Source organism: Telmatherina bonti (genome assembly GCF_933228915.1).
Source record: "Telmatherina bonti genome assembly, chromosome: 24".
In the NCBI taxonomy this organism is placed as follows: Eukaryota; Metazoa; Chordata; class Actinopteri; order Atheriniformes; family Telmatherinidae; genus Telmatherina; species Telmatherina bonti.
The window spans coordinates 21,476,220-21,501,728 of NC_136633.1; the positions used below are offsets into that span (position 1 = coordinate 21,476,220).

Genomic DNA, 25,509 nt, shown 5'->3' on the forward strand with positions numbered 1-25,509 from the left:
AACAGAATAAGAGGTTTCGCATTGGCAGAGAGCTGCTTATCCATTCCAAATGTAGCACCATAACCAGCTTTTCCAGTGGTCTCAGATTCATCACCAACAAGAACTGTTATCAAACATATTTCCTTAACTTTAGTGGAAGGTTTTTGCAAAGCTCCACAAAAAATGGATGTTACATGTTACTTCAAATGCATTTCTGACTAAGGTTATATTTTCTATTAAACTTGATTTTCTGCTTTGACCATTTATTTAATAAACAATTGATATTATTCCCAAATCTCTGGATTGTTTTGAAATATTCTCCAAATGTTCTACCAGAATCTGAAGTTTCAGAAAACAGATTGTTTTAGCTGGGGGTGTAATAGATGGCCTGGATTCATTCATATCAGCCTGATGTTTAGTGCTTATCTCCCTGTCAGCTTCTATCTGCTGTTTCCTGTCAGATGTTTTCATCCATGACCCAAAGACTGAATAAAACTCTTTCAGGGTGTATGTCTGGCATAATTTGTGTCATGGAATCTATCTGATGAGAAATAAATCTAGAAATCTACTGTGCTCTGTCCAGCTTATTGACAATGCCCAGTTGTTGCAAGGGAGAGGTCTCGAGAGCTCTGCCCCTCAGTCCGGTCCCGGCCGAAACACGCGAGATCCCACTTCTGACACCAAACTTGTGGAATTTATCTGGTGAGAAATAAATCTAGAAATCAACTGTGCTCTGTCCAGTTTATTGACAATGCCCAGTTTTTGCGAGCGAGAGGTCTCGAGAGCTCTGCCCCCACTCAGAGCGTTACAGCGATCTTTAGGCATACACAAATAACCTTTACCTGGCAGCACAAGTCATAACAACTACCAGCTTAAAGATAACAGTCGAAGCTGAAACAGGCCTTGAACAGAACAGTTTTATGCATGAACCTACATAAGCAAGCTTTCTGAACTACTCTAAACTATGCAGAATATATTTTTAGTACTACATAAAAGATCTTTAATAAAGGAGTAACACATTAAAACTATGCTATGTGTATAATTTCCACCACAACTTGTCGGTGATGTTTAAAAGCATGAACGAAGAAATATCAGACAAAGGTTTGTATGTACATTCAAAACTTTATTATGGAATACAGTGTAGAAAGCGTTTTCCCAGTCAATGCAAATGGCCTGCACAATATTACACAGTGGAAAATTAAATCAATAATATATAACCCACAAGAAAGAAAAGAAAAACCTGTTTCCCCTTCTACTCTACTGCCCTCTGTTGGGCTTCTAATGAGCCCCCTCTCAAAACCAAAAACTCCCCCACTGCAGCCCCCGTAGGCACGTCTGATTCTACTTCCTCACAGATTTTACCACGATGAACTGTACGAACGTTGTGAGAACTCATTCTGCTTCTTTCAGTGCCGTGTGGAGGTGAGAAGCCTTCAACATGAGCTGACGAATGGAGATTCCTGCCACCTTGATTTTTTTCACTCTAATCTGCTTTCACCCCCCCCTTCTCGTCCTGTTGTCAGTAAACGCCTGTCTATATGTTGACGAGGTTGAGCTGATGGCAGAGGTGAGCAGCGTGCCAGAAGGAAAAGGAAGGAAAAGGAGGAAGACGAGGGACGTGCAGAGGGGGGGAGGGAGCAAAAATCCATCATATATACACATACAGACAGCCTGGCTGGCTATCCATCTGGAACTGCAAGTCATTTCCTCTGCACCTCCTTCCCCCTTCTCCACCCCCAGCGCTCCACCTGTTCGCTCGGCAGAAAAGCAAAATGAGCTACAAAACCCCAGAAAAAGAAAAAGACGGTGTCGGCATAACAACTGGACATAAACACCAGACTGAAAATGACAACATGTACACGCAGAATTAACCCTAACTCGCTCCTCATGCCAGATTCCTTAGATTTCTCCTAAACTTTGCTTCACAACATGCCTTTTTAATTACAGAGCAACATGAACCGAGGAAGCAAAGAAATGAACAGGACTTTTCTGAACGCCTCTACACGTAAGGAATTTTAACACAACAGCTTTCAGTGAAGAAAGAATGTACAAAGACGAAGCCAGGTCACCCCCCCCCCCCCCCCTTTTCCTGCAGCTTCAGGAAAGTTGCAGGGTAAAATAAAAAAAACTTTAAAAAAATTATTAAAATAAAACTGAGGAACACACTTTAATTTAAAAAAAAAAAAAAAAAAAAAAAAAACACACACAGATCTCTCTGTAACGCGAATCTTTACATATCAAAGCAGAGCCCGTTCATTTAGATTTATATATATTTTCATCATGGTTTGAAGTCACATGATCACGAGAAGTTACTAAATGTACAATCTTGATAGAATGACAATCTATATGTGAGAAAAGGATCTCGAGAGAGCAGCGTTAAGATCTTGGGTTTGTTTTTTTTCTTTTTAAATGTACGTTTTTCCAAATCCTGTTGTCATTGTTGTCATGCACTACATAAGAACAGCTAAGACTTCAGCATTACTTCAGTAACGTTACACGCAATTTAAAAAAAGGACTTTACATCGGTCAACTTTTTTTTTTTTCTCTCTGTTTTCATTCTTTTTTGAAAAACAAAACGGGAAACGATCGAGAAAAAAAACCCAAACAAATAAAAACAGCTCATTCAGAATACGATTAGTACTGATGTCAACTTGATCATTATCGTCAGTGTCTCCTGATATCCTTTAGAGCCTTGTGTGACATAACACAGCCCAGCTGTTGTAAGAATGCAAAGGGAGGAGAGGATAGAGGGAGGGATGGAGGAGGAGGGGTAAGGGGAGGGGGAGGAGGCCTGATTATACTCCAGTGTGGACTGTAGGGAGAGTGCAGTAGTGGTGCAGCAGGATGGGGAACGCTGGGCCTCATTTACAATAAATCCTGTTGCTTGGATTAAAACTTTCTACGTCATTATTTCATCATCACAAAGAACAAGATTATGCCGACATGTTGGAGAATATCAACTGGTTTTTAGAAATGAGGCCCAGGTGGAGATGTGCGTACAAACCGACTGATCAGAGGTCAGCTTTCCTATGAAACTACACACCTACAACAGAAAACCCAACCTTACACTGACCCTGAAGCAGCGTGGAGAGCACACACTGCGTTTCCATGCCCTGGGCGGAGCCTTTTTTCATTCCTCAGCAGGCCCAGACGGAGCAACTCCTAAAAACTCTTTTCTTTAATTAAAAAGGCGCTTTTGCTCCAATAAAGTGAACGAATGTGGTGCAAACTGGCTCGGCGGAGTCCGTCCAGGCAAAAAGGAAAGAATAAAAATAAAAATGAAAGAAACCCTGACTACAGTCACTTTTTTCTGCTCAAAACGGACTATTTCAGCCACTCGCTGATCTAAGCCTCACTGCCTGTTGGAGACACGGGACTGGTCGAGGGAAGGATTGGGGGGGGGGGAAGTGTGTGGATGTAAGGGAGGAGATGATGAGTGTATGTGTGTTAACTTGTGACATTCTCCTCAGTTCTGCATCTGCTCAAAGAACTTGTAGGTTGGGTTCTCGTAACCGTTCTGCTGCATCTTGGACAGGTGGCGCTCCTCGGGGGTGACGGCAGCATCCACCTGTGCAGGAGCCAGAAGGGGAAAGGGGAGGGGCTTATTACAGCGATGTGGTGGGTGAACAAATGAAAACATGACCTATGATTTCAGACCTTTTTAAAGACTCAGTTTTAATCTAATGGTTTTTTACAATTACTCTCATGTCTTTACGTTTACACTTGCACGGTTTACTTACTTACCATAGTATTCATTCATTTTATTTCATTTTTACAAATCACATAAAAAAAACAGTGACACACCAGTAGATACATTGTATACTTGTAAAAATTTGAACTCCCTAGAAGTATTATACTTCTAGTAGTATAGTATTATACTACTATGATACTTTCCCACCCCATTTTATAATTATTAATATGCAGCTTATTATACTGTAGCTTTGTAGCCTTGAAGAATGTTGCATTTCTATGACTTTATTCTATATTGTCACTTGGTTAATAGTACATCATGTACTATCATACAAAACCTTACTGTATTAGTATAGTATATAGTACATGTTACACGTTATACTTTGCTACACATTATATATTACACAATACTATAATTATACTGTCTATTACTATCATGTTTACATTAATACTCTAACATTTGAATCAGTAGTTATGGTACTATGGTTGTTTGTGTTTATTAACCCGTCTCTTGTTGTTTTAATCTGAAGGTTTTGTTTGTTTGTTTTAACTTGTTTTAACTCAAATTGCGTGCTAAATAAATTCCTCCTTATTGACCAGACAAATACATATTTTAGTTTAAAAATAAATAAATGAATAAAAAAAACGGCTTGTGAGATGATTAATGGAAACAAAAAGAAGGAAATGAAATGTTAAAAGCCATCAATCCAGTTATGTTTGGTAAATAGGCGCTTCTCACCTCGATAACTCCGTGGTGGATGGAGGTGTACTGCTTCTTCCTCAGCATCACCAGGGTGATGACGATCACCGTTGCTATGACGACACCTCCGACCATCAGGCCAATGATGGCGCCCTTGTTGGAGCTCACATCCTCTGCGAAGAATACCTGTGGAATTGTTTTTTTAAAGACAGACAGACTATGGTCAGGTGGAATGAAGAAAATAAATTATTTCAAATCTGATGATTTTGAAACATTAAAAATAAAATTTTATAGCAGAAATTAATCACAGACTGCAGGTATTATTTATAACACATGGACAGGACAGACTGCTTTGTAGGAAACTTTCTTTTTTTTAAAAATCATATCTGGCTGAAAATGACGTCTTCCAGCACAACATGAAGTACTGATGCAGAATGACTCCTCTGCAGCACATGACGTGACTTTAAAAGATCATGTCATGTGCTCCGCTTCTGCTGGATTACGCTGCTCTCTGGAACTAATCTGTTACATATTTTAACAATAAATGGAAGTAAGCGCCTTCCAAAGGGAGGAAAAAATAACTCCTCGCCTATGCTGACATCAGCTGGGCTTCACCAAAGCGGAGGGAGCCTCCTCCTCCTCAGTAATGCTGCACGACGCTGATTGTAGTTACAGTAAATATCAAATTAAAGAGTGGAGTTAAAGACTCAGCCTGACACGCTGACTGCTCTCTGTGAATGCAAGAAATGTGATACGTTATAAAATGCAGGGATTAAGGGATGGAAGCTTTTAGGTGAGAGGAATAAGGTACGTGGATTTGGATTTGACTGGGGATGGATTGAGGTTATTGTGCTGGTATTACAATGCTGGAGCAGATTACTGGCGGCACGCGGAAGGAGAGCTTTGGAGACGTTACTGAGCTGAAAAATACAGACGCAAGCGGCGAAACTTCGCTCTAATTGGAGGGCAGCGACTTTTTAAAGGAGAGCACGAGTGTGACGCATGCATTACTGCGGTTCTCTATGGGCACCTGTCTCCATGGTGACAACCTTGGGAGTTTACCAGGAGGACAAAGTAGAGACATGGATGTGTGTGTGCTTGTGGAGGGAAAGGCGCCAAAGTGCAAACGTGTTGGTAAAACATCTTTGTGTGTGTATTAAGCTGCCTTCACGTTTATATGCATATGGGAGTATCTTTACCAGTTTCTGGTGGTGAACCTCATACTCCGTACTCTGTCTGTCCTCCGTCTCCATCCGCAGCTTGGGAACAGCGTCCATCTTCATTCCAGTTACTAGCGAGAGGGGAAAAAGTGCGATCTGTTATCGACCATAACAAATGGCCACTTTCTCTTTCTGATACACAAGCTGAAAATAAACTCACTGGAGCACACATACAGTAGCACAGCATATGCAGTACACGTACATCCCATAGCTGCATCCCAAATCGTTTAACAAGCCCACCTGCACCTTAATGGAGGTCAAGCGGAGCTGGCTGTGTGCAAATAAAGGCTCAGAGGAGAGCTGGTGTACATATATTTCAGTCTTGCATATAACTATATATATCTTATGACCTTAGTTAACCTTAAAATGTGCGTGTTATCCTGTAGTTCATTTATATTAATGCATGTGATAAAAACTGGCTTCAGGATAAAAGGACGTATTTCGTGGCAGAACTCACCTGGCCGTGTGGGAATGCCTCGGTCAAGGTTGGGACGAGAGTCCACAAGCTCAACTAGAGACAAGAAACGGAGACAATTCCTTCGTTAAACATGCAAACAATCAGCTTTCAGTCCCTCTGAGGTTTTCATGGCTGCAGCTAAAATGAATTATTTTGCAGCTGCTTTGGTCAAAAGTTGCAATAAAAGTCAAACCAGTGTGAAATAACATTTGATAGAGTCTGTAGGAAGAACTGAGGAGAAAAAAAAACAATTGGACAATTGATACAGACTAATATTCCAGTATTTTTTATTGAAACAAGCTTGATAGAAGAATTGACTGTAAAGCAAAACACTCTACAAGCTGAGATTTGTTGTTGAAACAAACACACACACACACACACACAAAACAAATCTGACTCAGTATTAAATCCAGATGTGGATCTTAGTGTCATCATGGGGATTTTCTTCATCTCATCCTGTATTTAACACACGCTCGGATGGTGCAACAGAAAAATCTTTATAAACTCATCACTGTTGTTGACTTGCGCCACAAGATTGTTGTTATCAGTAGAAAAGTAGTGAGAAGGTGCTTTTCTTTCCAGATTCAGTTTCATTTTACCCAGGTTTCTTGTTTTTTCCATTTGGTCTCTGAATTCAGGGATTTTATTATGCGATTCAGTTTTACATTTTCAACAACTCAATAGAAAAATTTCTTCTTTAAAAGGTAGAGTATGTAAGATTTTCAATATTTAAAAAAAAAAAAAAAAAAAAAAAACTACAATCATAATTAAATAGTTTTTCTAAACATGTAGGTTCCAGTCTGTCCATATTTGATGTGTTATTAAATTACAAGTTTAATTAATGACAAAGACCTTTCTTAAATGTTTGCCTACCAGTAAAAAAAATGTGCTTTATGTCATTTGTCATTAATTAAACTTGTAAATTAATAACGCATCAAATATATACAGACTGGAACCTACATGTTAAAAAAAAAACTTTCTAATTATGATTGTAGTTTTTTTTTTTTTAAAAATATTGAAAATCTTACATACTCCACCATTAACGTGTAATTTTGCCTCTGAAGGCCTTTACGGCACCATGTCAGGGACAGCGGGGGCGACATGCAACGAGGGGCTCCGGGCCGGGATTAAAGTTTGAGCCAGCTGTTTTGAGGAGCCTTTGGCCCCGTTGCTCAACCAGTTGAGCTCCCTCCTTGAATTTTAGATGGAACATGAACATTTCCTTCGTGCATGACTGCACATCGCTAATCAATTATTAAAGTTAGTGACTGGACAAAATTCATGCATGCAGAATTTATGAGGATCGGCTTAATTTGTGTTAATAGGTGCAACAGCGTGAATATCTGGAGTCGTTTACGATCTGCCTCTTCGCTTTCTGCTTTAGCTTCAGAGAAAGTGGAGCTGTGTGTGTGTGCATGTGTGTGTGTGTGTTGTGTTGTGCTTTGGTGCGTACCCTGGTTCTCAGTGTTTGGCTGGTTGAAGCTCTCAGGGTGGATCAAACCGACTCCCCCCAGGCTTAGCGTGTCCTCCTGCGCCAACAGGTCGGTCTGGCCGTCTCCCAGCTCCTGGTCGGGCATCAGAGCGTCGTTTCCGTAGCTCACCCTCACGTCCGTCTGCAGGTTGGCCAGCTGCTGGGCCATCTCCGCCTGCTCTCTCTGGAGGAGCTCTGAATGGAGGCAGGAAAGATGGAGGTCAATGAGGAGACGGGAAGGAGAAACATGACTGGGAAGGTGCTTCGCTTTGCTGATACTTATCAAACGGAAGTCTTATTTCAACAAGAGAATCTGATGAAACTTTATTTTAATTAGGATTATAAACAGATCCACACAACCAGCTGACGTCAGTGTTTTTATATGAAAAGATGCAAACGGGAGGGGGTGTCTTTAAACATCCGTGATGTTTTAGCTAAGACTGAAGGGTGTGTTTTCTTCAGTGTGTTTTGCTGGGCTGCACAAACACTGAGCCTATGAGACAGAGACACAGATGGCTGCGTGACGCACACGACACAGATAAACCCAAAAACCTGCAGAAACCTTGCAAACGCAGGGCAGGAGGGAGGAAAAGGGATTTATCTTCCCAGCAGTTTATCTTTTCTAACAGTTTCATTTGACTCTGAACACAAGAATTAGGCCAAATGTCTCCAGTATCCTTATCAGGAGAAAAAAAAAGAAGCATTTTAACTGTGGACTGGAACTTAGACCATTTAATCTGTGTTACACGCAACACAATCAGGCCAGTGAGGTTTTTCCCAGCTTCTCATTGTAGACATGGATGAGCACTAACACTATGAGGAAATATTTTTTAATTTCTCCAACAATTAACCACTTCTAGTGCCAAAAACCTCTCCCAGTGGCTTTATGCATTTATTTAGAACACAAATAAAACATATAAAAGACAAAAACAAAAGGCCCAGAACAAAGTGTCTGATAAGGAGGAGATGTAAGTAAAGAAAACATTTTCTCCATCCTGATTTCCCCTCAGTTTATTCAAAATTGTATAAAAACCAAAAAAAATAAAAAAATAAATAAAAATAAAGCATCGTAAAGGGAAAAAAATTGTTTGTGGAATAAAATAAAATATTGAATATATTAACAATCATAAATGAAAAATAAAGTAAATAAATAGAATAAAAAAAAAATCTAGAAAATTTGTTAAAGAGGCTTTATTCTGCTATTTCTAGTTTTCTGAACTTTTACAGTGTTCAATACTCAGACATTTAAAACTTAGCTAAACAGGATTTCTCAGCTATTTTTCCATGTTTTATCAATTGTTTTATAGTTTTTTAATCAAAGATAGTTTTGTTGTTATTATGCATACTTTTAAATTTGATTTTAATTTAATTTTAATTGTGTGAAGCACTTTGGGGGTTAGGGCTAAATGTGCTATACAAATTGAATTGAGTATGAGCTGCACCATTTTTTAACACCAAAACGCATGTTTAGTTTTCCAGCACACTCAGTTTCCATGGCGACATAAACGAATGGTTTTAAAGAGTTTTTGTTACTTTGAAATTTTAGTGACTTCCCGGGGGTGGACTCTGATTGGTCATCTTCTCTAGGTTGTGCACGTTCACCAGAAGACAGCCACGCCCACTTTTCACAGCTCACTATAACTACCAGCAGCTGACCAATCAGAGGCAGGACAGAGGGCGGAGCTTTCTCTGTCGGCTTGTTTCTGGCAGAGGCTGATCTGAGAGGATCAATACAAAATGAATGAAGGAATTTGTGGAAAATGCTTGAATATTTCTTGCTCTTCTGGACTTACATATTAAAATAAATTAGACTGAAATGTGCAGAATAGAGCCACTTTATTAAGAAATAAAAGAAAAGGCAAGAAGTGCTTTGTACCACTTGGCATTAAGAGGTTAATAAATTTGACATTTGACACTGATACCAAAACCCTTCATGATCCCTCAACACCTCGATAACTCGACTGATTCAGATCTCATTTCCCCCCAGTGTCTGATTAAAAGCCAAATAATATTTTCCAACATGCACCATGTATTTCCCAAACATCCTCTTTCAATTTTACTTATATCAATGCACAGTAGACGGTGCCGACACCTGCAATTCACAGGCAAAAAGCAGGGTACACCTTAGGGCCGCTCGATTATGACACAAATTATAATTACAATTATTATGACTGAAATTGAGATCTCGATTATTTAACACAATTATTCAGTAATTATCCGCGTCGTGCATTATAACCGTCTAATGCACGGTTCGGAGTTGTCTAATCCGCTTTACCGCTTATATAGGAACTATTTTATGTTGGCCTCGATGTACGTTTTATGCCAAACAACCGCTGTCAGGCTACAGCGTGTTTCTCTCATTCACCTGATAAAAGACAGCTGATCTGAACCAGGTGATCCCCCGTAACGTAGGGATATTACAGTGATTTAACTCGTCGAACTATGTATACGAAAATAATGCAGCCAGTTGTCACTGACAATGGTATAAACTATGTTTAGGTGAACTTCCACAACCTACTGCAGTTATTCTACGTTGACCTGCAGCCGGAGCCGACTGAGACTGGCCGCCTGGGAGTGCTTTAGGACGGGAGAGGCTCCCGCTGCTCCTTCCTTACAGTAACTGCAGAACAATATGTGCCTTCAAGTCAGTCGCCAAAACACCAGAAAAGTCTCTAATAACTACAGTAAAAGTCGCTAGATTTGTCGCTAGTCGCTTTTAACAAAAAAAGCCAGATTTAGCGAGAAAGTCGAAAAGTTGGCAACAGTGTCTGAATGAAACCAAAGCGGCTGTGGGAGGAGTTTACAGCACAGCGCTGCAATGCCAGAGACGCTCGATTAGCAGCTGAAGACAGCAGGAGAGGAATTTGCAAAGAGAAAAATAATCGCACCCTTTTATTTTTATGATTGTTGAGAACCCAGATCGTAATTGAGATTAAAATCCGATTAATCTCCCAGCCCTAGTACACCCTCGACTCTATCACAAGGCCAACACCGACACAAACAACCATCCTCACACTGACAGGGAGAAGAATGACATGCAAGTCTTTTGAGGTCAGGAGGAAGCAAGAGTGCCTGGAAAGAAACCACACACAGAAAACATGCTGACTCCACACAGACCCCAGCCAAAGTGCAAACCAGCAATTTCCTTCCTGTAAGGACACTGGTAACCACCACAACACCGTGCAGCGCTTCTTTATTTTGTACTTTGCTTCAAACTCCAAGTTGAGCAACAACATGTTGCTGTCAAACTATTTTCTCATTTCCATGGTGACCACCTCCCAAACTCTGCTGAAAACGTTCCCCAGGGCAAAAAAGTACTTGTATCACTCACAAACAGAACTTATTTTAACAAGTTAAATACATTTTAAATACAATAAAACCAATTCTGGGCCCAACGCTAAGCCTTGTGGAACACCAGATGTTATGTTAAACAAAGACCAAGTATGATTATCTGTACAAACTCTTTCTGGGTTTCATGGTAACTTTTCACCAAAACCTCTTACATCTGTAGCTTTCCAATGTCTATTAATGACTTCTAATAAATTTATGCCTGAGTTTAACCTCCATGGCTTTATAATGGCCATCAACTGTGGCATCACAGATAGTGTTGGGCGGTTCTGACAACAGGTGTGTTGATTTAGAGGAAGAATTAGTACAATAAATAATATTTATAGCAAAGGCATCATAATGACAGCTAAAAAACAAGTATAGGCCGTCGTCTCAGGAATTCTAGGCTCCATGAAAAACAGGAATAAAGCGGTGAGAAGACAAATTTTTCCTTACATCGGATGCAAGATGAAGACAATACTCTCATTTTGAGGGATTGGATTGCTTTGAGCTCCTCTCTTTAAGAACAGTCAAAGATTTGTCTTCCACAACATAAAAAAAGGAAACAAAAGCCAAAGCTGCAGAGATTAAATCAGAGCCAAAAACCCACCAACTTGATCCTGGATGTCATCAGCCACGCCAGGCACTTTGTAGAGAAGTCCCAGAGACTGGTTCATGCGCTCCTCAATGACGCGCAGATGGGTTAGCACCTACGCCGCAAACACACGCAGAAAATTCCATTTAAAAGAATGCATCTGCTTGTTTTGCTAAATAAAAATCCAGATTTAAATTTACCACAGTATTCACATTCAAAGAACAACAGCTGAATGGTTGCAGCATATATGCAACACAATGCCTGATGCTACCTGGGGTCTAATCTGGGCTGCCTTCTTGGGATCCACCATACGGACGTGCTCAAAGTGTTTGAGGGTGTGCTGCCTGTCTTTCTGCTCAGCACGGACGTACTTCTTCAGCAAGGTGAAGACATGGCGCGGCTGTAAGTGAGGAGAACAAAACAGCAGGAATATGTTTTTATTAAAAATTAAAGAAGAGAATTTTGAGTGTGTAAATCCTGAAGTAAACTCTTAACTATTTGTCAGCTGGGTTGAATTAGTTGGATGCAGAATAAAATGTTACAAAAGAATAACATAAAATAGAAGATAAAGGAGGGAATTATTCATGCTGCAGGTCAGATATAAGGGGCAGAGGAAGGATGTTTGATTAGGAAATATTTTAAACAAGGAGTGAGGGGCTTCTTGATTTAAATGGTGGTCCTGTGACTGTGGGACTAGTTTACCCTGGGTGGGTCCTGTTGCAGCGCAGTCAGGTAGCTCTCCAACGCCAAACGGCGGCGATCATTCAGCAGAGCCTCCACCCGGGCCATGTGCGTCTCCACCAGCTGCTGGCGCTCGCTGGCTGCTTCCTGCTCCAGCGCCTCCACCTTCTCCTGGAAACGCTGCATGTGCAGACAAAATAAACGTTCAAGCCCTGGAAACAATGACGTACAAGGATGAGAGGAGCTGTGCTGGGTGCTTTTTCCTACTTGAATAACAGCCTTCTTATCGGCACGTGGAAGATTCTTGGCTTCCCTCTCGGCTTCCTCCCACTCCCTCATCACCTGAAGACAAGCACAGGAAGGAACACATTCATCAGAACCAACACTGCTGTATATTTTTATCCTGTTTCTGCCCACATCACAGAGTGAGAAGCTTCACTTATCGCAGCTTTTAACATGAACAAAAGCAACACAAAGCTCTGAATTCTTTGTGCATTACATCTCTCAGGATGCAGCGGGACTCTGTAAAACACCGGACTGATGGGTCCATCGTGCATGGGACAATCTGCCCTTCTTTCCACTAGGTTTTTGGTTTTGCAATAGATTTTGAGCTGGCGCTTTATTTACTGCTTAACAGGACACAGAGTGTGTGTGCCTTTCCCCCAGGTGAAAGCTTGCCACTGCAAGACAAAGTCTAATCACTACTATGCCCCCACCCACTTGTCCCACTGGAATTTGGTTGCTAGCTTCAGCAGAGTTAAGAAGAATAAGTGATGAATCGGTTTCATTCAAGTTTTTAGTGTGGGATCATTTCAGATTTGCTGTCGAGCACGACAAAAGAGTAAAAAAAAGTTATAGAAATTTAAGACAACAGCAGTGAAAAACCAAATCTGTCAAGAATGCTTTTGAACAGACGTACCAGCCTCTTCAGACACAAGAAGAGGATTTTAGACGTATTCTATGCTGCTATATACAAGCGGTCAGAAAATAAAAATATTATTCAGTGTCATATTCTTCATTATATGAAGTGTTAAGTGTCAAATTAGTCATGCAATATAATTTGCTGTTACTGTGAAGTTACTTTTTTGTTGACAAAATAAAAGTATAATTTCTAGGAAAAAAAAAGTTCTCTTTATGCACAAATTGTGTCCCAAAAACCATGACTCAAAAACCGTGTGTGTAATGTGGGCTAGCTGGACTGTTGCACCCACATGCGAATGCCTCATCATTAGCAGGGTAGAAGTGGAAGGCACGCATAAAGTAGCAACAGCATACAAACGACTAAATATATAGGTATAAAGAGGGCAACGGCATCTCTTCTGGTTAAATCATTTGGTTAAATGTTTGGTCTGGGGGAAGAACAGCAATCACCACATCAGCTGTTTCTATTCCCTTTTGCTCAGTTGCATCTGCTGTGAGCCATGACTGCACATCCTTCCCCATTTCGACTGACTGAAATGACTCTTTTCGTTCTCCTTTCACCAAAGCATTCCCATAAAGCTATCTGAAAAGGGAGAAGTGATGATGTGTAATCAGATGATGCTGCGTCTGTAGCTACTAGTCATTTACAACAAACACAACCAAGCAAAGTGATGCGAGAGAAAAAAAAAAAAAAAAGAAGTCCTTTTCAATGCCAAAATGTTAGCAATCTTATCTGGGGCTTTAAAAAGTGCGACAGTGAGGCAGACCATCTGGAGCTCCATCTGAGAGCGAGACGGTTGATTAAAAAATACAATTAAAGTTGAAATGCCTCAGTCGGCTCACCCAGGAGGGATTAACCGACGCACCAATTTGATTTCCTCACCACACCTCTTCTCCATCCATTTTCTATTTATAGATTATCTTTGTCCCCTCTGTGCTGGTAAGAAAATCCTTTCTGCTCTCTGAACAGCCATCATCTCTCATGTAACACAAATGAGGCGACTGCTGATCAACTTTATTAACCTTTTAACAGCAAAAGACAAAACACACATTTGTTCCCCTCGGTACCTGGGACATTCTCTCCCGGTGTTTGGCCTCCAGACTCTCCTTGGCTTTCTGGAAGTGGGCGTGTTCGTTTTCGTCAGCAGGGGTCTCCAGATAGTGGTCCACTGCGTCAGGTGAGCTGGGTGTGGCGGTAGGTACTGCATGAAAATATAAAAGAGGAGGCAGAGAAGTGAGAAGACTTTCAATGGAGCGTCTTGTTACAGGACACTTTATATTTGGTAGATCTGGAACAGGTGACAGGAAGACAAAAGTCCAAACTGGGTTAATGGGGTTAGTGCAAGTTCAAGAGAGAAAGAAAACCAGTCAGTAGTTGTAGCTAAAAGCACACACCCACCAACAGCAAACAAGCGAGGGCCTCAGATGACCCAAACTGCTTTGTAGAAGAGACAAAAACACATCTATCATATGACTTCATCCAAAGCGTGACTGCTGCCAAAATATTGCCAGTGGAATTAATCCACACACACGAACTCACCCGTTGGAAACTCACTGGACCAGTTACTGTGTGAAACTCGGGATTTAAATCAGTGGAAAGTTGATTATCTTTCATAGACGTGGAATAAAAAGCGTTGAGTGCAGCCGTGAAGGTTGCACACCATGCTAAATTGGTTGTGTCTGACAAGCACATGACTGCACCAGATGCAAATGCAACAGAGATGTGATTCGCTGCGACTGAGCCAAACGTTTTGTTAGCTTCTGTTCTGTAAAATCTACTTAACCCTTAAACGCAACTGGACCGCTGGCGCCCCCGAGTGCTTCCACTTCCATTGTGAAACACCTCTCCTGGGCTTGCATCTGCGGGAGTATATATATCCCATCCAGGAGGTTTACAACATGCAGCGTTTATTCTGAGAGTCTATACAGTAAATCCACGATGAATGAGCCATAATAACATAATTATTTATTACATTTTAATAATAAAAAAAGATAGTTATCATTAATGTTAAGCACTTTGATAAGCTTTTGTATGAAAAGTGCTACATAAAGTTTTTGTTGCTAAAAGGCCTTTAAAGGTGGAGTATGACTTCCGGTTGATGTGTTTATGGCGTAGTCGCACGCTTTTACGGCTCCAGTAATCTTTTTTTATTTTTAACGTCCAGTCCCCTCTAATGCTGTTCAGGACGGAAAGTATATTTCACTTTTTAATCGTCAAGCCGACCAACTCTAGTCCCAACGCACATAATGTCTTCTAAACACACCAAATCTGCCAAGAAAGAAGACGCTAGCTTGACGCTGGAGGCTATTACCGCACTGCTCGAGCAGCACCGTGAGGCGCTGGCCACAGAATTCAGAACCTCCTTTAACCTGCTGGATTCGAAGCTGGACCAAACACGCCTCATGGTGGAGGACCACGGTCAGCGCGTTTCATCCCTGGAGCTGGTTTCAGAAGACCTTGGTCAGCGGTTAAAGGATCTTGAAGACTCTTGTTCCAGCCTTCGTGAAGCTAATGCTAAGCTAACCGCTAAAGTCACCGACCTGGAGAGTCGGAGCAGACGCCAGAACATCCGAATACTGGGCCTACTGGAATCGACGGAAAGCGGAGCTCCCACCAAATTCTTCTCGGATCTGCTGTGTGAGGTGTTCGGAAAAGAGACACTGCCTTCCCCGCCAGAGATAGACCGGGCTCACCGCTCCTTGGCGCCCAAACCTGCTCCCGGACAGCGCCCGCGGCCAGTCATTCTTCGCCTACACCGTTACCAGACCAAAGAGCTTCTCATCAGAGAGGCTCGCCGCCGAGGGAAACTCGAATTTCGTGGGAAGTCCATCCGAATCCTGGAGGATTACAGCCCTGAAGTTGTCAACCAGCGGGCGGAGTACCGGAACGTCATGACCGAACTTTTTAACCGCGGTCTGAAGCCTGCCCTGCTTTACCCAGCCAGGCTCCGTCTCACCCTGCCCGGCGGTGCCAAAAAATGGATTGGCTCTGTGGATGAAGCGAACCGGTATATCAGCAGTCTTCCACCGATCGCCTGATCAGTTATGATTGACTCCGTTTTAATTACCCAGCAAGCAGATTTAATGCATAATCTGTTAACAGCCTACCTGTCATGGGGAATTGAGTTTGGACTGTAAGTAAATTGTTTTATTTCCGGTGACTGACCGGGCATTAAAGAGTTCTTGCTGCATTGTTAACTGAGCAGATGTGCCTTCACACCACTTGAGCAGTCTTGCTTTGTTACTGTTACACTTGGGGTGCTCAGACCCACTTTTACAGCTACTCTGGAGCTAGAATAAGCTGTTTGGAAGTATAGTGATTGTAGAATGTTGGTTTTGGAGAGCTTGCTGCTTTGTTTTTTAGCAGCTATCTTTATATTGGGGTTTGGGGTAGTTAGGGTCCCTTTCTCGGTCAGTTATGCTGCATTCTTTTTGTATTTTCCCATTAATCACTTCAGCCTGGTGCTTGGCTGCCGTAAGCATTTCCCGCTGCTGTCACTCATCCTGCTCTACATACATAACAGCTCCAGTCCTAAGCCTCCATGGACAGTTCTACTAACTTCCTGAGCTGGAATATTAAAGGTCTTAACCATCCAATTAAGAGGAAAAGGGTCCTCTCACACCTTAAACAACTTCGAACAGAGATAGCTTTCCTGCAAGAAACTCATCTTCGCTGTTCAGATAGTGAGCGTCTACTAGCCGGTTGGAGGGGACAGCGCTACCACTCTTCTTTTCAGGCCAAGGCCAGGGGAGTCTCGATTCTTATCAGTCCCCATATCTCTTTTGAGCCTCATTTTGTGACCCCTGATAAATATGGCAGATATGTTATCGTTGCCGGGAGATTATTCAATACGCTGGTTGTGTTGGTGAACATATACGCCCCCAATTCGGACGACACAGACTTTTTCAAACGGTTGTTTTCTTTATTGCCTGACCTCAACGTTTATAGCCCCATACTTGGTGGGGATTTTAACTGTTGCCTTAACCCGGTCTTGGACCGTTCCTCCAACACCACCATTAAGCAGGTCAGCTTCTCTCATTCAAGCCTTCCTATCAGATTATGGTGTCTGCGATGTGTGGCGCACTCTACATCCAACTGACAGGGATTATTCATTCTTGTCGCACGTACATCACACTTACTCCAGGATTGACTATTTTTTGATAGATAACCAATTTATACCACTTGCCCAGTCCTGTGCCTACCAGAGTATCACGATCTCCGATCACGCCCCCATTACGCTATGCTTATCCCTCCCTGGCATTCCACAGAGTAGCAGACAGTGGAGATTTATTTCAACCCTACTGTCTGATGAAAATTTCATAGAATTCGTGGAAAGAGAAATATCATTCTTCTTTACCACAAACACTTCCCCTGAGATGTCCAATCTGGTTGTCTGGGATGCCCTTAAAGCCTACTTGCGGGGTCAGGTCATTTCATACACTTCGCAGCTGAGACGAAAGTCTGTTCAAGAACGCTTAGACATAGCTAATCAAATTAGGAATATTGACAAACAACATGCTCAAACTCAGAACCCAGATCTTTATACTAAGCGGATAGAACTTCAAACCAAATTTGACCTACTCTCAACTCACTCCGCTGAACGTATGCTCTTGAAAAACAAAACTCGGTTCTATGTTCATGGAGATAAACCTGATAAGCTACTAGCTCATCAGCTCCGAGGCTCTAGAGCGAAGCTGGGCATCCCTGAGATTCGGTTACCTGATGGTCGCACAACCTTCGATCACTCACAAATTAATGACGCGTTCAGAGACTATTACTCCCAACTTTACACCTCAGAGTTCCAAACTGGCCAAGATACAATTATTGAGTTTTTAAACAATTTGGATGTCCCTACACTAGCCCCAGATCTTAGGAAAACACTTGATGATCCCATTTCTACCACAGAAATCACTCTTGCCATATCCTCAATGCAATCAGGAAAATGCCCGGGCCCCGACGGGTTCCCGATAGAATTTTTTAAAAAGTTTTCCCCGCTGCTCTCTCCACACTTATCTCTGGTCCTCTCTGACTCTTTCAGATCAGGATCCCTTCCCAAATCTTTCTTCGAGGCATGTATTACCCTCATCGCTAAGAAAGGGAAAGACCCTCTAGACCGTGCTTCATACAGACCTATTTCCCTCCTAAACTCAGATGCTAAAATCCTAGCAAAGGTCCTAGCTCTTAGGTTGGAGAAGGCTCTCCCTACAATAATCTCACTGGACCAAACAGGTTTCATAAAGAATAGGCACTCGTACTTTAACACTCGTCGGCTGTTTGACATCATTTACACCTCCCCTGAGTCTGTCCCTGAATGCGTTGTTTCACTTGACGCTGAAAAGGCCTTTGACCGTGTTGAGTTTAGCTTTCTCTTAGCTGTTCTTGACAAATTTGGCTTCGGTCCCAACTTCTCCTCATGGATTAAACTAATGTACTCGCACCCTATTGCATCAATTCGGACCAATCGCCAGCAATCGAAACCTTTCAGTCTACATAGAGGAACCCGTCAGGGATGCCCTTTAAGCCCTATGCTCTTTGACCTAACCATTGAACCACTTGCTGCAGCCCTCAGAAGCTGTACAGACATTCCGGGTATCTGGAGAAACGGTACAGAACACAAAGTCTCCCTCTATGCGGACGACCTTCTCCTCTTCATTTCGAACCCTCACACCTCACTGCCTGCCGCACTGTTGTTGCTCAGTCAGTTTGGGAAGCTGTCAGGTTATAAACTAAACCTGGACAAAAGTGAACTTTTCCCCATCAACAACAAAGCTCGCTCAGAGGATTACACAAATCTACCTTTCAGAGTTGTAGAGAATAAATTTACGTACCTGGGGATATCAGTCACAAGAAAACACAGAGACCTATTCAAAGAAAATTATTCTCCTTTATTAAATCAGTGTAAACAAACACTGGCACAGTGGTCACCTTTATCTTTGTCTTTTGTAGGGCGTATTAACTCCATTAAGATGAACATCTTGCCCAAATTTTTATATCTCTTCCAGGTCCTGCCTACGTTTACTCCCATTTCTTTTTTTAATCAGCTTGACTCAACTCTCTCATCTTTCATTTGGCAGGGTAAGCGTCCCCGTGTCGGCAAAACCCACTTGCAAAAAACTCAGGCTAGTGGTGGTTTTGCCCTCCCAAATTTCTGTCTCAACTACTGGGCCGCAAATTTACGCTGCTTGGCATCTTGGTCTTTTTACGCCAACCGTTCAAACCGTCCTGACTGGGTAGAGATGGAACTACACCAGGACAGATCAACCTCTACTTTTGCCATTCTTTGCTCCCCACTTCCTCTCCCCATCACGTCTATCGTCAACCCAGTGGTCAAACATTCTTTAAGGATATGGGCACAGTTCAGGGCACACTTTAGTCTACATGATTTCTCCCTTTTAAGCCCAGTGGCTTCCAACCACCTCTTCAAGCCCTCCCTCACTGACTCTGGTTTTTTGGAATGGCACAAGAAGGGCATCACTACTTTCAAAGATCTGTTTATAGACAAGACACAGGCCTCATTTGACCAGTTAAGTAACGTTTTTGGACTTCCTAAATCTGATTTTTTTAGATACTTACAAGTTAGGCACTATTTGCACTCTTAAGCCTGGCCTTGTCACTCTTCCGGACCCAACCATCATTGAAACAGTTCTCTCTCTAAACCTGTCCCAGAAAAGGCCGATATCAGTCCTCTACAACCTCCTCTCAAATCTAAAACCACCTCCAGAGACCCAGATCAGAGCTGCATGGGAGGAGGACCTAGGCATGTCCCTGTCACATAAAACTTGGAATTTAATATTTAAACGGATCAATTCATCCTCTCTCTGCACCCGCCACTGCTTAATTCAGTTTAAGGTAGTCCACAGGGCTCACCTCACTAAATCCAAGCTCTCACGCATTTACCCAAGCATCAGTCCATTCTGTGATAAGTGCAAAACTTCTGAGGCCACACTCATTCATATGTTCTGGTCCTGCCCCAGACTCGGCAAGTTCTGGTCAGAGGTTTTCTCTACTTTATCTCTGTTAATAAAAGTTAGACTACCGCCGAACCCCCTAACGGCTCTGTTCAGCATCACCGGGGAGGTGATGCCTTTATCCTCAATACATCACACACTGTCTTTCGCTTCTCTTGTGGCTAGACGCTGTGTTCTACTCAAATGGCGTGACACTGTCCCTCCAACACATAAGCAATGGCTAGTGGATCTGATGTCCTGTTTGAAGCTTGAAAAGATTAGATGCTCACTACAGCACAAGAGCAGGAAGTTTCAGGAGACGTGGGGACCCTTTTTAAATACTTTCCATAAGACATGGGAGCAGGACTTCTAGTGCAGCTTTAGGCTTATAACATGAAGCATTATTTCACAAGTCATTCATTCACTGGCTCATGCCTCCAAACTGACTCTGACCGAGTAGGGAAACAGGGTTCCGGGTGTTCATTTTCCTCTTTTTTTTTTCTTTTTTTTTGTGTGCTGTTGTTTTGTTAGGTCTCTCTCAATCCTTACCCCTTCATTGCACTGTACCTATGGCTCCTGCATCTGCCTACCTCCTGTGGGCTGGTGTAAATGTTCTGGAGTTTCTCTCTTTTCTTTTTTCTTTGTGTATGTTTGTTAAGAAAATCTTAATAAAAAGATCTTGAATAAAAAAAAAAGGTGGAGTATCTAAGATTTTCAATATTTTTAAAATAAACTAAAAAAATAACTGCAATCATAATTAGATAGTTTTTTTTAAACATGTAGGTTTCAGTCTGTCCATATTTGATGCGTTATTAAATTACAAGTTTAATTAATGACAAAGACCTTAAATGTTTGCCTACCAGTAAAAAAAAAAAAAAAAAAGCTTTTTGTCATTTTGTCATAAATTAAACTTGTAATTTAATAACGCATCAAATATGGACAGACTGGAACCTACTAATCTAATTATGATTGTGGTTATTTTATTAGTTAATTTATTTAGAAAATATTGAAAATCTTACATACTCTACCTTTATCTTGACCCTAAAATCTTAATAAACCAATTTCCAGTTAAACTTTATGAACATGCAAAAAGGAATAAACCTAAAGTTCTTCTATGGTTGGATTGAAGCTTGGAAGATGTTTATGATGCACGAAGGAGCCAAAAACGAGCCGAGCTGGAGTCAGTTTGGTGAGGATAATAAACAACAGCTTTGTAAAACTGCTGATAATGGTGGTATTTTAAGGATTTTTGTGCCAACCGGTAACTAAAATGGGAAAGAAAAGGGAGCCATTTGGGGCACAGCTTTGGCTTTTGTTGGAAAAATTGCTCCTGTTGACCATGAATCACCATGAAAGTGCTTTTCCAGGGTGCAATTTTTTATAACAGCCTTCCATCAACCAGACAAACACTAAATCAGTGACATTAGCCCAAAAAAGTCTGACAATACATGCATGTTCTGCAGCACTTTCTCTCCTCGACAAAGCAAAAATCCTGAGCCAAAAAACACACGAGCACATATGCTTTCACACCTAAACACACACAGACGAGATAAAATTAGATCAAACCACAGGGAGATGGAGAAAGCATGACTTCATTTTGCTGCAGGGCAGTTTGCGCTCATCGTGACTGAGACACACTTGCATATTGACGAAGGTCACCAAACCTTGCACACTGAGCTCTGCGATCAGACAAACAGTTAAAGCACCTTTTGTTTCTGTCTCTAACACACACACAACGGTAAAACAACATGTGGAAATAATTCAGCGATCCAGGATGGAGCTACCATCTGAAATCCAGTCAGTTTGCTTCGTGACTGAATGATCGAGTCTAAATCAACGCAGTCAGGCAAGAAATATCCTCTCCCCAAAGTGGCCATTAAGAACCCCAGATGGGTTTACCAGTTATCAGATAAACAAGGTGGAAAAATCTTTAAGCAATCACTCTTACAGATAATCAGTCATCACAGCGACCTGGAAGGCAGGTATGCGTTTAGAGCGTGTAATGTTGTTTTAATGACTTTTTCTTCGTTGCCAGCAAGAGAAATGTTTCATATTTTTTCAAAATTGCAGCTGAGCAATTTCACATCTGATTTAAGTGAGTTGAATCAATTAACAAGAACATATTTCCTCTGCGATGAGGGCGGAGTAACAGGAGCAAAACTGGCAACAAGTCAAAGATATAAGGGATGATGTGCAGTAAAGCAGGGATTATGGCAGAAATAATTTGTCTGGGTGATCTCACAGCTCGTACTCATGCTAAACTAATATACATAAAATGATGGCGCCGAAATAGCAGTAATAAAAGAAATCGTAGTGGTTATCCTACATGCAGCAGCAGTGTAACACTGCAATGTCAAGAATGTCATTTTGTGTCTAATATTTATAATCAGGGGCTGCTGATGTCTCATCCAAATCACATAACGCAATAATCACAGCTTTTAAATGCAGATCCACTCTTAAATATGCTTATTCACACACACACACACACACACACACACACACACACACACACACACACACACACACACACACACACACACACACACACACACACACACACACACACACACACACACACACACACACACACAGATTTAGGTGTACAGTAAAGGTAGAAAAGTGTAGAGGCAGTTAAACTAAAAGATTATGGTGAGAAAGTGAAAGTTGATTTTTGCGACATGCCACTCAGGTGTAGAGCGGAAAAGCTCGTGAAGAGCGAGCAGACAGACGGTGAGTAGGTGTGAAAGTTAAAGACAGAAGTCGGGAGTCAAACCCAGTGAGCTGCTGGTTGAGCAGCTGTCGGCAGGACTTACTGACGCTGCTGCAGACAGACATGCAGTAGTCCTGTGACTCAAAGTTATTCCTGTTTCCTCCGCAGCCGCCGTAGATAAACTGAACACAGCGGCCTTCCTGGCGATCAAAGTACCAGCGGGGCAGCATGGCCCTGCATGGGCCGGTCTCTGCACTGGCCCAGCACACGTCTTGGAAGACACACACACTTTCATCATTTACAAGGTAATACGCTAGTATACTCTCCTCAGCTCATCATCCATCACCTAACAGCATCATAGTTTAGGATTCTGCGAGTTTGCTACTTAATTTCAAGCCCGTATTTTTATAAAAACTAAGAAAATGTGCAGGTTTAAGCATTATTAATGTTGCCTGGAGCTGAATTTAGGACTAATTTGGCACAAATATGAAAAAACAGCAGTGGCGCAACAAATTCTGCTTCTAATGGATCGTGGCTAATGAAAGCTGTGAAATGATAAATGAGCACAATAAGAAAAATGACAGGAATAATTACTGTGAGGAACATCAAGTTTAACCGTGTTTGGCGTAGCATACAAACTGGCGTGGGGTGGGGGTGGGGGGGGACATGCTGTAGTGACACGTTAACCAGAACAGGGATGATTGATGGCTGTATTTCGCAGGTTAAAAAGACTAAAATTTTGAGGAAATGAAAACAAAAAACATGGATAATGAGATTAAAGCCCAAAAGACAGACTTTGGAAACGTTCCTCACCCCTGACAACTTCTTCCACGGACTCCGTTGTGGTGGTGGTGGTGGTTGTCATGGCAACATTGGTGGTGGGCTCATCGGTATCATAGTTGTCAGCAAGCATGTCGGGGAGGTCATCATCTCCATCTTCCTCCTCCCCTTCCTCGTCGTCGTCGTCCTCCTCCTCTTCTCCTACTGCCTCCTCATCCTCCTCCCCATCTCCATCTCGGTCATTGTCCAGCACATCCTGTTCCTCCTCCTCCTCCTCCTCTTCCTCGGCATCTTCATCAAGCACCTCCAGGTCTTCATCCTCTTGTACCACAGATGGTTTGGTTTCCTCTGGCTGCTGGGTTGGCTCTGGTTCACGCACCATACTGGGAAGGGAAGCAGGATAAGGGAGGGTGACGGGGTTGAAGGGGGAGTAAAGAGACATATGGAGGCAACAGGAGTAACGAGAGGGAAAAGAAATGAGGACGTGAGGAAGACAAGACCTTCAAATGACAGTTTCCTGTCAAAGAGACAGATTTTCTCTTGTACAAAGTATTGATAAGATAAAAACGTGATCATGTGTGAGGCCATGTATTACTGTGTTTATGTGCACCTGTTGTCAGAGTAGTCCGTCTCCGCTCCACCCCACCACACATCAGAGTCATCAGCGTCCTGCTCTGCACTGTCAGCATCCCGCTCAGCCACAGCGGGGCAGCACACAAACTCCACTCCTCTGAAGCGGTCGATGCCGCACGGCAACAGCATCCCGTAGTCGTGGAGATTCATGGTGCGGTCTCCGCAGGACTACACGTGTAGAAATAAAGAGATGGCGAAAGAAGCGATCGGCGTGAATGAATGACAGAGATTAAAGACCTGGGATGTTTGAGGGGACTCACCTCCTTTGCTACGGTGTGCCAGTGCAGGTGGCTCTCACACTGGTCCATGCGCTCCTGGTGCAGGAACTTGCACTTGTCAGGAACAAGCAGGGCGTCGCTCACAAATTCTCCCACTGCAGCAAAAACATCCATATTCAGAATTCATGACCTCAGACTCAGTGAGGAAACATTTCAGCACCAGTACTAAACAGCAACAATTGTGAAAAAGCATTCTTAAAATATCTCACTCGCATTATTAAAATGGACTCACCGAGGCAGCGGTAGGGAACAACAATGTGCATGTGACTGCGACACTGCTTGCGACCCTTCTTGCACCAGTTTTGGATGCTGACTGGCTGGTTTGCCTCCACCACGTTGGTAATCTGGAGCTCTGGATACACCTAAACACACACATTTAATGCATAAAAGAAAAGTCACACACTCATGTCAGAGAGCCTTTAGCTGTTGCTGTGGTGTTTAGTCCAGCTTCTGTAAAGTCCCATCATTTATTTCCATCCAGAGTTGCACTAAGCTACGGTACTAAGCTGGGGTAGGTAATGTTGGGGAGCCAGGAAGATGTGAAAGTGGCGCCCTTTCTAGGCTCCTCCCCCTCTGGTTTTGCTCCTTGTGTGATCCAAGGCTTTTTTTCTTTTTTTTTTTCTTTTTAAGAAATGAACAACTCCATTTGGGTCTGAATGTTTGGATTGGTCAGAGTTTCTACAGATTCACAATCAACTGAGGGGTCTGACTATATTTCTTATTGTTCATGATTTATCAGGACGAGAAACAACTTCACCCAGAGTAAAAAAAAAAAAAAAAAAAAGAAAAAGTGTCTGAGCAAGATTACCTACCCCAGCTTTAAGTATGTTTTTAAGCTGTAGTGATGATGGGAGTCAGACTTCTACAAAGTCTTTTCCATCACATCCCAAAGATTTTCAGAGGTCAAAGTCTGGGCTCTGTGGCAGCCAATCTATTTTCCCACTTTCACTGACTGACTCCAGCATCGACATCTTGGAATACGGCCATGTCATCAAGGTAGAAAAAAATCCCTCATTCAGTAACGTCTGGCCTCATTCTTTAGCCATAACGTTGCTGAACCTAGACCTGACCAGATCGTAGCACAACACGCATGTAGAGTCGGCACTGGGCATGATGGGA

The 25,509-nt window shown here is 42.2% G+C and overlaps 1 protein-coding gene across 2 annotated transcripts in view; it reads right to left on the reverse strand.

The window, feature by feature from the left end:
• Window positions 1-2,093: 2,093 nt before the first annotated feature.
• appa (amyloid beta (A4) precursor protein a) overlaps window positions 2,094-25,509 on the reverse strand; it is a 46,441-nt gene continuing 23,025 nt past the window's right edge. The window contains exons 3-17 of one of the 2 annotated variants that reach the window (XM_079264211.1): window positions 24,623-24,752; window positions 24,373-24,485; window positions 24,090-24,280; window positions 23,513-23,862; window positions 22,803-22,970; window positions 14,110-14,243; window positions 12,388-12,462; window positions 12,142-12,300; window positions 11,711-11,839; window positions 11,455-11,554; window positions 7,500-7,712; window positions 6,047-6,100; window positions 5,569-5,660; window positions 4,409-4,555; window positions 2,094-3,547 (exon numbers count right to left, since the gene is read on the reverse strand). In XM_079264211.1, coding sequence (XP_079120337.1) covers window positions 3,446-3,547; window positions 4,409-4,555; window positions 5,569-5,660; window positions 6,047-6,100; window positions 7,500-7,712; window positions 11,455-11,554; window positions 11,711-11,839; window positions 12,142-12,300; window positions 12,388-12,462; window positions 14,110-14,243; window positions 22,803-22,970; window positions 23,513-23,862; window positions 24,090-24,280; window positions 24,373-24,485; window positions 24,623-24,752 — 2,157 coding nt within the window. In that variant the 3' untranslated portion in view covers window positions 2,094-3,445. The remainder of the gene's footprint in view (window positions 3,548-4,408; window positions 4,556-5,568; window positions 5,661-6,046; window positions 6,101-7,499; window positions 7,713-11,454; window positions 11,555-11,710; window positions 11,840-12,141; window positions 12,301-12,387; window positions 12,463-14,109; window positions 14,244-22,802; window positions 22,971-23,512; window positions 23,863-24,089; window positions 24,281-24,372; window positions 24,486-24,622; window positions 24,753-25,509) is intronic. The other variant, XM_079264212.1, reaches the window with a different exon arrangement.